This window comes from Rhinopithecus bieti, unplaced genomic scaffold, assembly GCF_001698545.2.
Source record: "Rhinopithecus bieti isolate Rb0 unplaced genomic scaffold, ASM169854v2 scaffold_26532, whole genome shotgun sequence".
Classification (NCBI taxonomy): Eukaryota; Metazoa; Chordata; class Mammalia; order Primates; family Cercopithecidae; genus Rhinopithecus; species Rhinopithecus bieti.
In genome coordinates, this window is record NW_016812934.1 from 2,955,557 (window position 1) to 2,967,458 (window position 11,902).

The 11,902-nt window shown below is 39.3% G+C and overlaps 1 protein-coding gene across 1 annotated transcript in view; it reads right to left on the reverse strand.

The window, feature by feature from the left end:
* TMEM67 (transmembrane protein 67) overlaps positions 1 to 11,902 on the reverse strand; it is a 67,882-nt gene that overhangs the window by 31,097 nt on the left and 24,883 nt on the right. Inside the window, 7 exon segments of the mRNA XM_017847336.1 lie at positions 1,174 to 1,279; positions 2,767 to 2,890; positions 4,023 to 4,179; positions 6,909 to 6,974; positions 7,732 to 7,818; positions 8,480 to 8,588; positions 8,712 to 8,866. Coding sequence (XP_017702825.1) covers positions 1,174 to 1,279; positions 2,767 to 2,890; positions 4,023 to 4,179; positions 6,909 to 6,974; positions 7,732 to 7,818; positions 8,480 to 8,588; positions 8,712 to 8,866 — 804 coding nt within the window.

Genomic DNA, 11,902 nt, shown 5'->3' on the forward strand with positions numbered 1-11,902 from the left:
AAATTCAAAGCTCTTACAGAGTTTGGAGGTAAGAAATGCTATGCTCCACTTCTCATGTTTTTAGGGAAAGAAGGGAATAGCCACTTAATCTCTAGGAGGAAAAAGTATAGAAGAATTACCTCTGTTTTTTTTACCTCTATCCCTCTCTCATTTATCCCTCCTCAAAGCAAGGATGCTTTATCTGACTAGAGAAGTTGAGAAGAGGAACTGAGCATGTGTGGCTCAACCTTCTCTAAGCTCATTCTCTGCAGTGCAGCCTAAGAGGTCTCACTTCCATATACAGGCCCACCCAGGCAGAAGAGGCCTTCTGTCCTATAGTTAAGTTTAATTTAGTTGGCGAAGTAGTGGGAAACCTATTTGGCTGCAGGTCCAAACTACATCCTCTAGTTCATGTTAGCTGTACTAGTTATAACGCTGATAATTATCATCTCCTTCTGCCTGTTGAAGTATGTCTCTATTAAGTAGGTCATAGATTGGTGAGCACACATATGCCCACTGTAAAGTCTGAGTTCCTGGCTTAATTGGGCAAAGACACAAGATCTTTTTTTTTTTTTTTTTTTTTGAGATGGAGTCTCACTCTTTTGCCCAGGCTGGAGTGCAGTGGTGTGATCTCGGCTCACTGCAACCTTTGCCTCCTGGGCTCAAGCGATTCTCCTGCCTCAGCCTCCAGAGTAGCTGGGATTACAGATGCGTGCCACCACGCCCGGCTAATTTTTGTATTTTTAGTAGAGACAGGGTTTCACCATGTTGGTCAGGCTGGTCTCGAACTCCCGACCTCAGGTGATCCACCCACCTTGGCCTCCCAAAGTACTGGGATTACAGGTGTGAGCCACCACACCCGGCCCACAAAATCTTAACAAAAGCAAGGTGGCCAAAAAGAACAGGAGCAGACATTGCACATCTCAGCATACCCCAGTAACCCGAACAAGGATACTGGGCTGCTGGTGAGACTTCTACTGAAAAACATAATCCATTCTTACTTTTTTATACTCAGGATCCATACGAACTCACCTCTTACCATTATTAGTAAAAAATAATTAAGACTTGACTATATGTAGAGAAAGGTTTATTTAGAACTTAAAAAAAAAAGACTGTCTTTTGACCAAAATGTAAACTGAATCAGTATTATACTCTATTTATACATATAAGGGCACTGATTAGTCAGGAACTCACCTTCACAGACTGGCTGTTGGCATCTTTGATATCAATGTCACTGTAGGCAATGGTGATTAAGGGAGGGTAGATGTTTCCATTTATTGTGTTGGGTACAAGGTGGACGCTATTTAAAAGAAAATACATTTATAGTAATCAGTATATCCAGGCCCTTAAACATACATTTAATTTACCATTTCTTTTGAATTTAATATGAATTGTGTGATGATCTCAGAATCAATCAGTTAACAAGGACTAAGGAAGGTTACACATAAACTAATGATGACAACACAAGCTATCTTCAGTGATCAAGACTTGAACATTAAAATATATCATCTGATGGTGTAAGATTAAAGAAAAAACAAACTAAAAATGTACCATCTGAGATAAATTAGAAGCTCAATCCAAGTCCTATGAAGTTTACAGATGAACTCACTGAAGCACTATAAACTATCTTTGAGGAATAATCAAAAGTACAGTGCTACATGAAGCCTAAAGAAAGGCAGATAAGATCTTGATTTCAAAAGAGAAAGATAACAAAATAATATATGTCAAGCCAGGTGCAGTGGCTCATGCCTGTAATCCCAGCACTTTGGGAGGCCAAAGTGGGAAGATTGTTTGAGCCCAGGAGTTCAAGACCAGTCTGGGCAACATAGCAAGACCCTGTCTCAAGATAAACAAATAAATAAATTTTTTAATTAAAAAAAAAAGTGTCAGCTGTAATATGGTTATGGCACAAAGTGAGGTTCATTTTGCCAAATTCAATGCATTAGTACTGTATAGTTTGTGAATTCAAAAAGGAAAGTGCCAATCACTAGGGGCCAGCATGGTTTCATCAAGAACACATCAAGTCTGATTAGGTGCATTTTCATTTTTACTAGAACACTGTATTAGCAGATTGAAGAAATGCCGAAAACACAGTACATTTGGATTTCAGCATGATACATAACAAAGTTTCTGCACTGTTTACCTCATAAGATTATGAGAATCAAAACGAAACAACTGAAAAAAAAGTATATTGAAGTACTTCAAAGTACCAAACTACTGTGAGATGATGGTGTTGATTTTCATCAGTGTATTCAAGGTACACATCATAAAACATTAGAGTGGGAAAGTCACTAAGATTTTAGAGATCTCACACTGGAAAACAAAGAAAAATTTAAGTGGTGCAGTACTAACCTAAGGTACGATCACAGTTAGGTTATCCTAGGAAGAGGGGGGTGTCGATAACTAATCTGGGTAAACCCAGAACAAAAGTCACTGAAAGAAATGAGGATAGGGGAGTCCTAAATATCACCAACCATCTGGCAAGCTCTTTCTAAAACACCAATTTCAGCTCACTGGTATTTACTTAGCTATTCACACCCATTCTAATTCAGCAGGTCTAGAGGGGGACCTGGCATGTGAATTTTGACCTAACTCCTCACACTCTTCTGTTACATAGTTTCCCCCTTGGCTATTCACTTTTACTGGTCTATGCCAATCTACACATATACTTAAAATAACCTGACCAACTGTTCCAATTCAGTTGTCCTTACTGTTTTCATCTACTAAAGACTGGCAAACACTTCCATTATATTTTCCCATAAATAATATCATTAGACATTTGTTTACCTCAGTGATATTTGGGTAGCAACTCGAATTACTCTTGGCTGACTTCCTAAGTCATTTTCTCGTCCACTTACTGCATCCACTAAGAAAATGCGCCGAGTTAGAAGCCACTTGCCAGAGTTGCTGTCTTTTATTATAAAAAGAAAAAAGTTTACTGTACAAATTTAAAACAAAATTATTGTTTTAGATAAGATGGCTGCAAAAAGCTACTAGTATAAGAAACACCTGACAATGGCCTTCTCTAACTCATGTGAATGTCTTCTTTTTTTTTTTTGAGACGGAGTCTCACTCTGTCGCCCAGGCTGGAATGCAGTGGCGCAATCTTGGCTCACTGCAAGCTCTGCCTCCTGGGTTCACACCATTCTCCTGCCTCAGTCTCCCGAGTAGCTGGGATTACAGGTGCCCGCCACCACACCCAGCTAATTTTTTTGTATTCTTTAGTAGAGATGGGATTTCATCATGTTAGCCAGAATGGTCTTGATCTCCTGACCTCGTGATCTGCCTGCCTCAGCCTCCCAAAGTGCTGGGATTACAGGCGTGAGCCACCGTGCCCGGCCTCTTTTGTTTTTTTTTAGACAGGGTCTCACTCTGTTGACCAGGCTATAGTGCAGTAGCATAATCATGGCTCACTGCATTCTCAACTTGGGCTCAAGTGATCCTTCCACCTCTGCCTCCAGAGTAGCCGGGACTACAAGAGTGCACCACTACACCAAGTTAATTTTTTTTTTTGTAGCAACAGGTTCTCATCATGTTGCCTAGGTTGGTCTTGAATTTCTAGGCTCAAGCAATTCTCCCCTCTTGGTCTCCCAAAGTGCTGTGATTATAGGTGTGAGCCACTGCGCCTTGGACTTGAATGTCTTCTGATTGTTTGAACTTTGCATAGATTTGGAAGGCTTTTCCCTGCAAATTACCTGAAAAAGCGGAATTTTATAATATGAGTAATAACGAAAGAAACTAATTTGTCCAAAAAAGCATATTCAGGACAGTTTGAAGAAAAAGCCCCAATTTACAGTTCTACTAATGTTTCTCAGGATATACCCTTAGCAACAGTATAATTTCTTAACAATATGTCTGGTAATAAAATTAGTAAAAGTTTCTAAATCCACCATCAATATATTGTTTTATTTTTTGGCACACTGTATAGAACCATATAAGAGAGAATTCATGAGCTTTCTTATGTGGTTTATTAAATTATCATGTAGGTTACCTTATTTATTGATTTCTGCTCAGGGAAAAAGTGGTATGTATGGATGTCTTACCTTGGTTCACAAATATCTTATTGTGTTGAAGATTTAGGTTTAACACAGGCACAGCCAAAATATATTGATGTTGATTTTCATCAGCATATTCAAGGTACACATCATAAAATATAGGAGTGGGAAAGTCAATTAAGATCTTAGAGATAGGAATCTCACACTGAAAAGTAAAATTGAAAATAAAAGCACATAAAACAGCAACTTAAAGCACTAAAAAGCAAAAAAAAAAAAAATTACAATTGAAAATTAGCAAGCATATTTATTATCTTCAGAATGTTTTTCTAGTTGTGCAAAATATCTTTATACTACCTTGTTTATATGCATTTCCATTTGCCTTCCAAAACCTGAATACTGTAAATATGACTATTTTATAAGGACCAAAAACACTAATAGTAAAGAACTGCTTTGAGAACTTTGAAAACTTCTTGAGCCTCAACTCAGATGAAGGAGGTATGCTTTCATTCTCAGTATTAAGTGTACATCAGTGAAAAGGTTTAAAACTACTGTCCTATGGGATAAATTCCCAATTTTTTCTCCTGCTGTACAATGATGTCTATGATCTGCCTTCCATTAACCAAGCCAGGTTTATCTCTCATTACTCCCTATCTGTCTATGGTGGTCCATTCATACTAATCAACTTGTAGTTTCTAAATATGCCATGCTACCGTATGCCTCTCTGTCATTAAAATGTGCCTTCTGTCTGACATTTCCTTCCCCACTGTGTTCTCCTGGAAAACTCATATTCATTATACAAGCTCAAGTATCACTTACTTTGTGAAGCCTTTCTATACTTCCCCAGGAATCAGTACCTTGTACAAACCTATAGAATGACACTTATTATATTCTTTGCAATTATTTGTCTATATAACTGTTTTGCCTACTACACTACGAAGAACTTGAGAGTTGGCCAGGTTCAATGAAATAAAAATGCTTTTTAAACCTGATGGAACATTGGCTCCACTGTTTATGTGACACAAGTCTTTGAGTAAATTACCTAATTACTTGGCATAATTTCCTCATCTGTGAAGCACAGATATTATGTATCTCACATAGTTATTTTATGAATCAAATGGGATAATAACGATAAAACGTTGAGCACACAGAGACAGGCATTACATAAATGTTGATCTTTCTGGCCTATGTTAGAAGCACAATAACATTTATTTTGAAAACAGCAACAACAACAACATGTAAATCATTTCTGACAAAAGAAGTAAATTCATGTTCATGGTAGAAAATTTGGAAATTATAAACAAGAAAACAAAAATAATTTCTGACCCCACTATCCAGAGGTAATCACTGTTAGTAGATTCTTCCAATCTACTTTCCATAATGGCATTTTTTGTTGTGGTTTTGTTCTATGGTTATGTGTGGAACTTTATCAAGATGTATTTTTACAGACTAATGAATTGATATGGTTTGGCTGTGTTCTCACCTAAATCTCATCTTGAACTGTAGTTCCTATAATCCCCATGTGTCATGGGAAGGACTGGAGGGAGGTAATTGAATCATGGGGGCGGTTACCCTCATGCTGTTCTCATAATAGTGAGTGAGTTCTCATGAGATCTGACGGTTTATGAGGGGCTTTTCCCTTTTTTGCTCAGCACTTCTCTTCCTGTCACCATAAGTTTCCTAAGGCCTCCTCGGTCATGCTGAACTGTAAGTCAATTAAACCTATTTCCTTTGTAAATTACCCAGTCTCCTGTGTGTTTTTATTAGCAGTGTGAGAATGGACTAATACATGCATGTCTTTCAAGTATTTAATGGCTCATAATATTCCTTAGTAAGATAATGTAATTTCAAAATATGTACCAAAGTAAGGAATGTCAGAGAAGGAAGGAGAAAGAAAAAAATGGAGGAAGATGAAGGAATTATTTTGTTTGTTATTAGGGGTAGAAGAAGAGAGTAACCCTTTATTAGTCATTTAAAAAAAGCATTTTACCTTATTTCAAAATGCTCAGAAGTAAGCATTACTTTTTAAGACCTATAAGCCTAGAAGCAGATAAACAATTTATTACAAATATGTAATATTATATGATGTTTAAGACTTTAGGCGGGCGAGGTGGCTCGCACCTGTAATCCCAGTACTTTGGGAGTCCGAGGCTGGTGGATCACTTGAGGCCAGGAGTTTGAGACCAGCCTGGTCAACATGGCAAAACCCCATCTCTAAGAAAAACACAAGAATTAGCTGGGTGTGGTGGTACATGCCTGTTGTCCCAGCTACTCAGGTGGCTGAGGCACATGAATTGCTTGAACCCAGGAGGCAGAGATTGCAGTGAGCCGAGATTGCAGTGAGCCAATATCGCCCCACTACACTCCGCCCTGGGCAACAGAGCAAGATTCTGTCTCAAAAAACAAAACAAAACAAAACAAAACAAAAACCTCTATAGATAACAAGGTGCTCTGTTTATGCCACTGAAATCAAGCTTTTCTGTACCCAGGTAATAAAAAATTATATTAATTAGTGAAATTATTCATCACTATTAAAAACATTTCTGGCCAGGCACAGTGGCTCATGCCTGTAATCTCAGCACTTCGGGAGGCTGAGGAGGGCAGATCACCTGAGGCGGTGAGTTCGAGACCAGACTGACCAACATGGAGAAACCCCGTCTTTAGCCGGGCATGGTGGCACGTCTGTAATCCCAGCTACTCGGGAGGCTTAGGCAGGAGAATCGCTTGAACCTGGGAGGTGGAGGTTGCAGTGAGCTGAGATCGCGCCACTGCACTCCAGCCTGGGCAACGAGAGCAAAACTCTATCTCAAAAAAAAAAAAAGCAAAAACAAGAAAAAAAAATTTCCAATCTCAAAATTTAAGTATTATTCCAATTACTGCTGATATGATATTTTGAAAAATAAAGCTAAAATATAGTCTAATATCATTCAAACTTACATTTTGTTGGTAGGTTGTTCCAAATGAATAAGCAGCATTTAGCCTTGTTTCTGTGTCTGGACAAAGCTACAGTAAAATAATACAACACATAAATATCTCTCACAACTGTTTTCTATTCTTATACTCACCCAAACATGGATATACGCTCTACGTCATACTTATGTAATGTATCAAGGATATGAAAAGTTAAGGGAACATCTGTTATAAATTAAAGTCACAACTTTAAAGAAATAAAACTTAGCCAGGCATGGTGGCTCACGCCTCTAATCCCAGCACTTTGAGAGGCCAAGATGGGCGGATCACGAGGTCAGGAGATCAAGACCATCCTGGCTAACACGGTGAAACCCCGTCTCTACTAAAAATATAAAAAACTAGCCGGGTGTGGTTGTGGGCGCCTGTAGTCCCAGCTACTCGGGAGGCTAAGGCAGGAGAATGGTGTGAACCTGGGAGGCAGAGTTTGCAGTGAGCCAAGATCACACCACTGCACTCCAGCCTGGGTGAGAGAGCGAGACTCTGTCTCAAGAAAAAAAAAAAAAAAAAATTAGCCAGGCGTGGTGGCTGGCACCTGTAGTTCCAGCTCCCAGTTATTTGGGAGGCTGAGTGAGCCAAGATCGCACCATTGCACTACAGCCTGGGTGAGAGAGTGACACTCTCTCTCAAAAAAAAAAAGAAAGAAACTTAAGAAATTCTAATTTAAAGCATAAGAAAAAAAATCAACTGTAGTATGTAACTGATGCTTTATTCATACAATAATCTAATATTTTATCTTTGCCTCAGGCAAAATAATGCACATTATTAATTCTTTAACTAGAATTGTGCTTACCTGTAAAACACCTCCTTCTAAAGTTTGCCACTTGAGAAAATTTCCTCTTATATCATAGGAAGCAGCAACAAACTTCAGTTTTGTATTCTGATTAAAGAAAACAAGAGCAAAATCAGGTCAAATACTCTGAAAGTCATACAATGTCCTATAAAGAAATGTTCATCATTGACAAATTACATTCAATTACCTTTATTTTGAGGCTCAATTAATCTATTTCTATGACTAAATACACCTAAAATAATTGGACTTTTTTTTGCATGAAAATTATTATTCTAGAATTGAGAGGCAGCCCTAGTGACAGATAGCCTCCTTTCGAACCTGTTAAATAGGAGGCAGTGTGGGAAAACAGTATCTCCTCATTCTGGAAGGTCAAAAAGTTAGAGGTAGGAATTTGGCCCTGTGAAGTGCTGAGCAATGTCACAGAGCCCCAGTCAATCTTTGGAAGCACTTCTTTAAGGTATGGAAAAACAGGACAGAGATTTTTTGCATTTGGTGTTGAAAACTACTCTTCCCAACCCTACAAATACTACTTCTTGTCATAACCACATAATCCAGAAGTATCCACATATTCAATACGACAGCTAAACTCTATACTGTTTAGTTCTTGTAAGTTGTTGACATTTATATTTAGTTTAGTAACTGAGTTTGTAGCAATAACCTAAAAAGGTAAGAATTGTAACTTTCTTATTACCTTTTAAAATTATAAATCAAAATGTAGTTATCCTCGAATGATATTAGACATTTTTACCTGGTTTTCTCCTTTAAAACTGAAATTTGTAGGAAGAGAGGTAGAACTGAGGACTTGAGGTGCTAATCCTAACTGGTCTCCATAAAACAGCCAAGGAAGATTCTGTCTCCTATAAACAGTTACAACTGTTTTAATAATGGAGAATAAATATTTCTTATTAATATTTGTGAATATATTAATAACTGCACTGAATTCAGTCAAAATAACATTTCATCAATTAAAATATCCTTACCAAAATGAAATAGAATGAACAGTGCTTAGTCCAGCAGTATTTTCAAAGATAAACTGAAATAGTCGACATGCATCAAATGTGGCAAAGTCGTAAGAATTCATGTTCATCACACATATATTTCCAAGAGCTTGACAAGATGTTAGATTGGCATATACCTACAACAGAACAATGGCAAAGAAAAGTAACATGAACCTGAACAGTCTATGCAAAAGTTGATATAAAAATTTTACTTTGTGCAGGTCCGTTCCAAGACAGCCAAGTAGGAACAGCTCCGGTCTGCAGCTCCCAGCGTAATCAACGCAGAAGATGGGTGATTTCTGCATTTCCAACTGAGATACCTTGTTCATCTCATTGGGACTCGTTGGACAGTGGATGCACCCCATGGAGGGTGAGCTGAAGCACGGTGGGGCATTGCCTTACCTGGGAAGTGCAAGGGGTCGGGGGATTTCCCTTTTGTAGCCAAGGGAAGCCATGACAGACTGTACCTGGAAAAACAGGACAACTCTACCTAAACACTGCGCTTTTCCAATGGTCTTAGCAAACGGCACACCAGGAGATTATATCCCGCCCCTGGTTCGGCAGGTCCCATGCCCACGGAGCCTTGTTCACTGCCTGCACAGCAGTCTGAGATCCACAGCGAGGCAGCAGCCTGGGGGAGGGGCATCTGCCATTGCTGAGGCTTGAGTAGGAAAACAAAGCAGCCAGGGGAAGCTCGAGCTGGGCGTAGCCCACTGCAGCTCAGCAAGGCCTGCTGCCTTTGCCAACTCCACCTCTGGGGGCAAGGCATAGCTGAACAAAAGGCAGCAGAAACTTCCACAGACTTAAACATCCCTGTCTGACAGCTTTGAAGACAGCAGTGATTCTCCTAGCATGGCGTTTGAGCTCTGAGAATGGACAGATTGCCTCCTCAACTGGGTTCCTGACCCCGTGTAGCCTAACTGGGAGACGCCTCCCAGGAGGGACCGACTGACACCTCATACAGGCGGGCGTCCCTCTGGGACGAAGCTTCCAGAGGAAGGATCAGGCAGCAGTATTTGTTGTTCTGCAATATTTGCTGTTCTACAGCCTCCGCTGGTGATACCCAGGCAAACAGGGGCTGGAGTGGACCTCCAGCAAACTCCAACAGACCTGCAGCTTAGGGACCTGACTGTTAGAAGGAAAACTAACAAACAGAAAGGAACAGCATCAATATCAACAAAAAGGACATCTACACCAAAACCCCATCTGTAGGTCCCCAACATCAAAGACCAAAGGTAGATAAAACCACAAAGATAGGGAGAAACCAGAACAGAAAAGCTGAAAATTCTAAAAACCAGAGTGTCTCTTCCCCTCCGAAGGATTGCAGCTCCTTGCCAGCAACAGAACAAAGCTGGATGGAGAATGACTTTGACAAATTGACAGAAGTAGGCTTAAGAAGGTCAGTAATAACAAACTTCTCCAAGCTAAGGGAGGATGCTTGAACTCATTGCAAGGAAGCTAAAAACCTTGAAAAAAGATTAGATGAATGGCTAACTAGAATAAACAGTATAGAGCAGACCTTAAATGACCTGATGGAGCTGAAAACAATGGCACAAGAACTACGTAATGCATGCACAAGCTTCAGTAGCTGATTCCATCAAGTGAACAAAAGGGTATCAGTGATTAAAGATCAAATTAATGAAATAAAGCGAGAAGACAAGGTTAGAGAAAAAAAGAGTAAAAAGAAACGAACAAAGCCTCCAAGAAATATGGGACTATGTGAAAAGACCAAATCTACGTTTGATTGGGGTACCTGAAAGTGACAGGGAGAATGGAACCAAGTTGGAAAACACTCTTCAGGGTATTATCCAGGAGAACTTCCCTAACCCAGCAAGGCAGGCCAACATTCCAATTCAGGAAATACAGAGAATACCACAAAGATACTCTTTGAGAAAAGCAACCCTAAGACACATAATTGTCATATTCACCAAGGTTGAAATGAAGGAAAAAATGCTAAGGGCAACCAGACAGAAAGGTTGGGTTACCCACAAAGGGAAGCCCATAATACAAACAGCAGATCTCTTGGGAGAAACTAAGCCAGAAGACAGTGTGGGCCAATATAAAACATTCTCAAAGAAAAGAATTTTCAACCCAGAATTTCATATCTAGTCAAACTAAGCTTCATTAAGTGAAGGAGAAATAAAATCCTTTACAGACAAACAAATGCTGAGAGATTTTGTGACCACCAGGCCTGCCTTACAAGAGCTCCTGAAGGAAGCACTAAACATGGAAAGGAACAACCGGTACCAGCCACTGCAAAAACATGCCAAATTGTAAAGACCATCGATGCTAGGAAGAAACTGCATCAACTAATGGGAAAAATAACCAGCTAACATCATAATGACAGGATCAAATTCACATATAACAATATTAACCTTAACTGTAAATGGGCTAAATGCCCCAAGTAAAAGACACGGACTGGCAAATTGGATAAAGAGTCAAAACAAATCAGTGTGCTGTATTCGGGAGACCCATCTCACCTGCAGAGACACACATAGGCTCAAAATAAAGGGATGGAGGACGATCTACCAAGCAAACGGAAAAAAAAAAAAAACAAGCAGGGGTTGCAATCCTAGTCTCTGATAAAACAGACTTTAAACCAACAAAGATCAAAAGAGACGAAGAAGGCCATTACATAATGGTAAAGGGATCAATTCAACAAGAAAAGCTAACTATCCTAAATATATATGCACCCAATATAGGAGCACCCAGATTCATAAAGTGAGTCCTTAGAGACCTACAAAGAGACTTAGACTCCCACACAATAATAATGGGAGACTTTAACACCCCACTGTCAACATTAGACAGAACAACAAGACAGAAGGTTAACAAGGATATCCAGGACTTGAACTCAGCTCTGCACCAAGTGGACCTAATAGACATCTACATAACTCTCCTCCCCAAATCAACAGAATATACATTCTTCTCAGCACCACATCGCACTTATTCCAAAACTGACCACATAGTTGAAAGTAAAGCATTCCTCAGCAAATGTAAAAGAATAGAAATCACAAGAAACTATCTTTGAGACCACAGTGCAACCAAATTAGAACTCAGGATTAAGAAACTCACTCAAAACCGCTCAACTATATGGAAACTGAACAACTTGCTCCTGAATGACTACTGGGTAAATAATGAAATGAAGGCAGAAATAAAGATGTTCTTTGAAACCA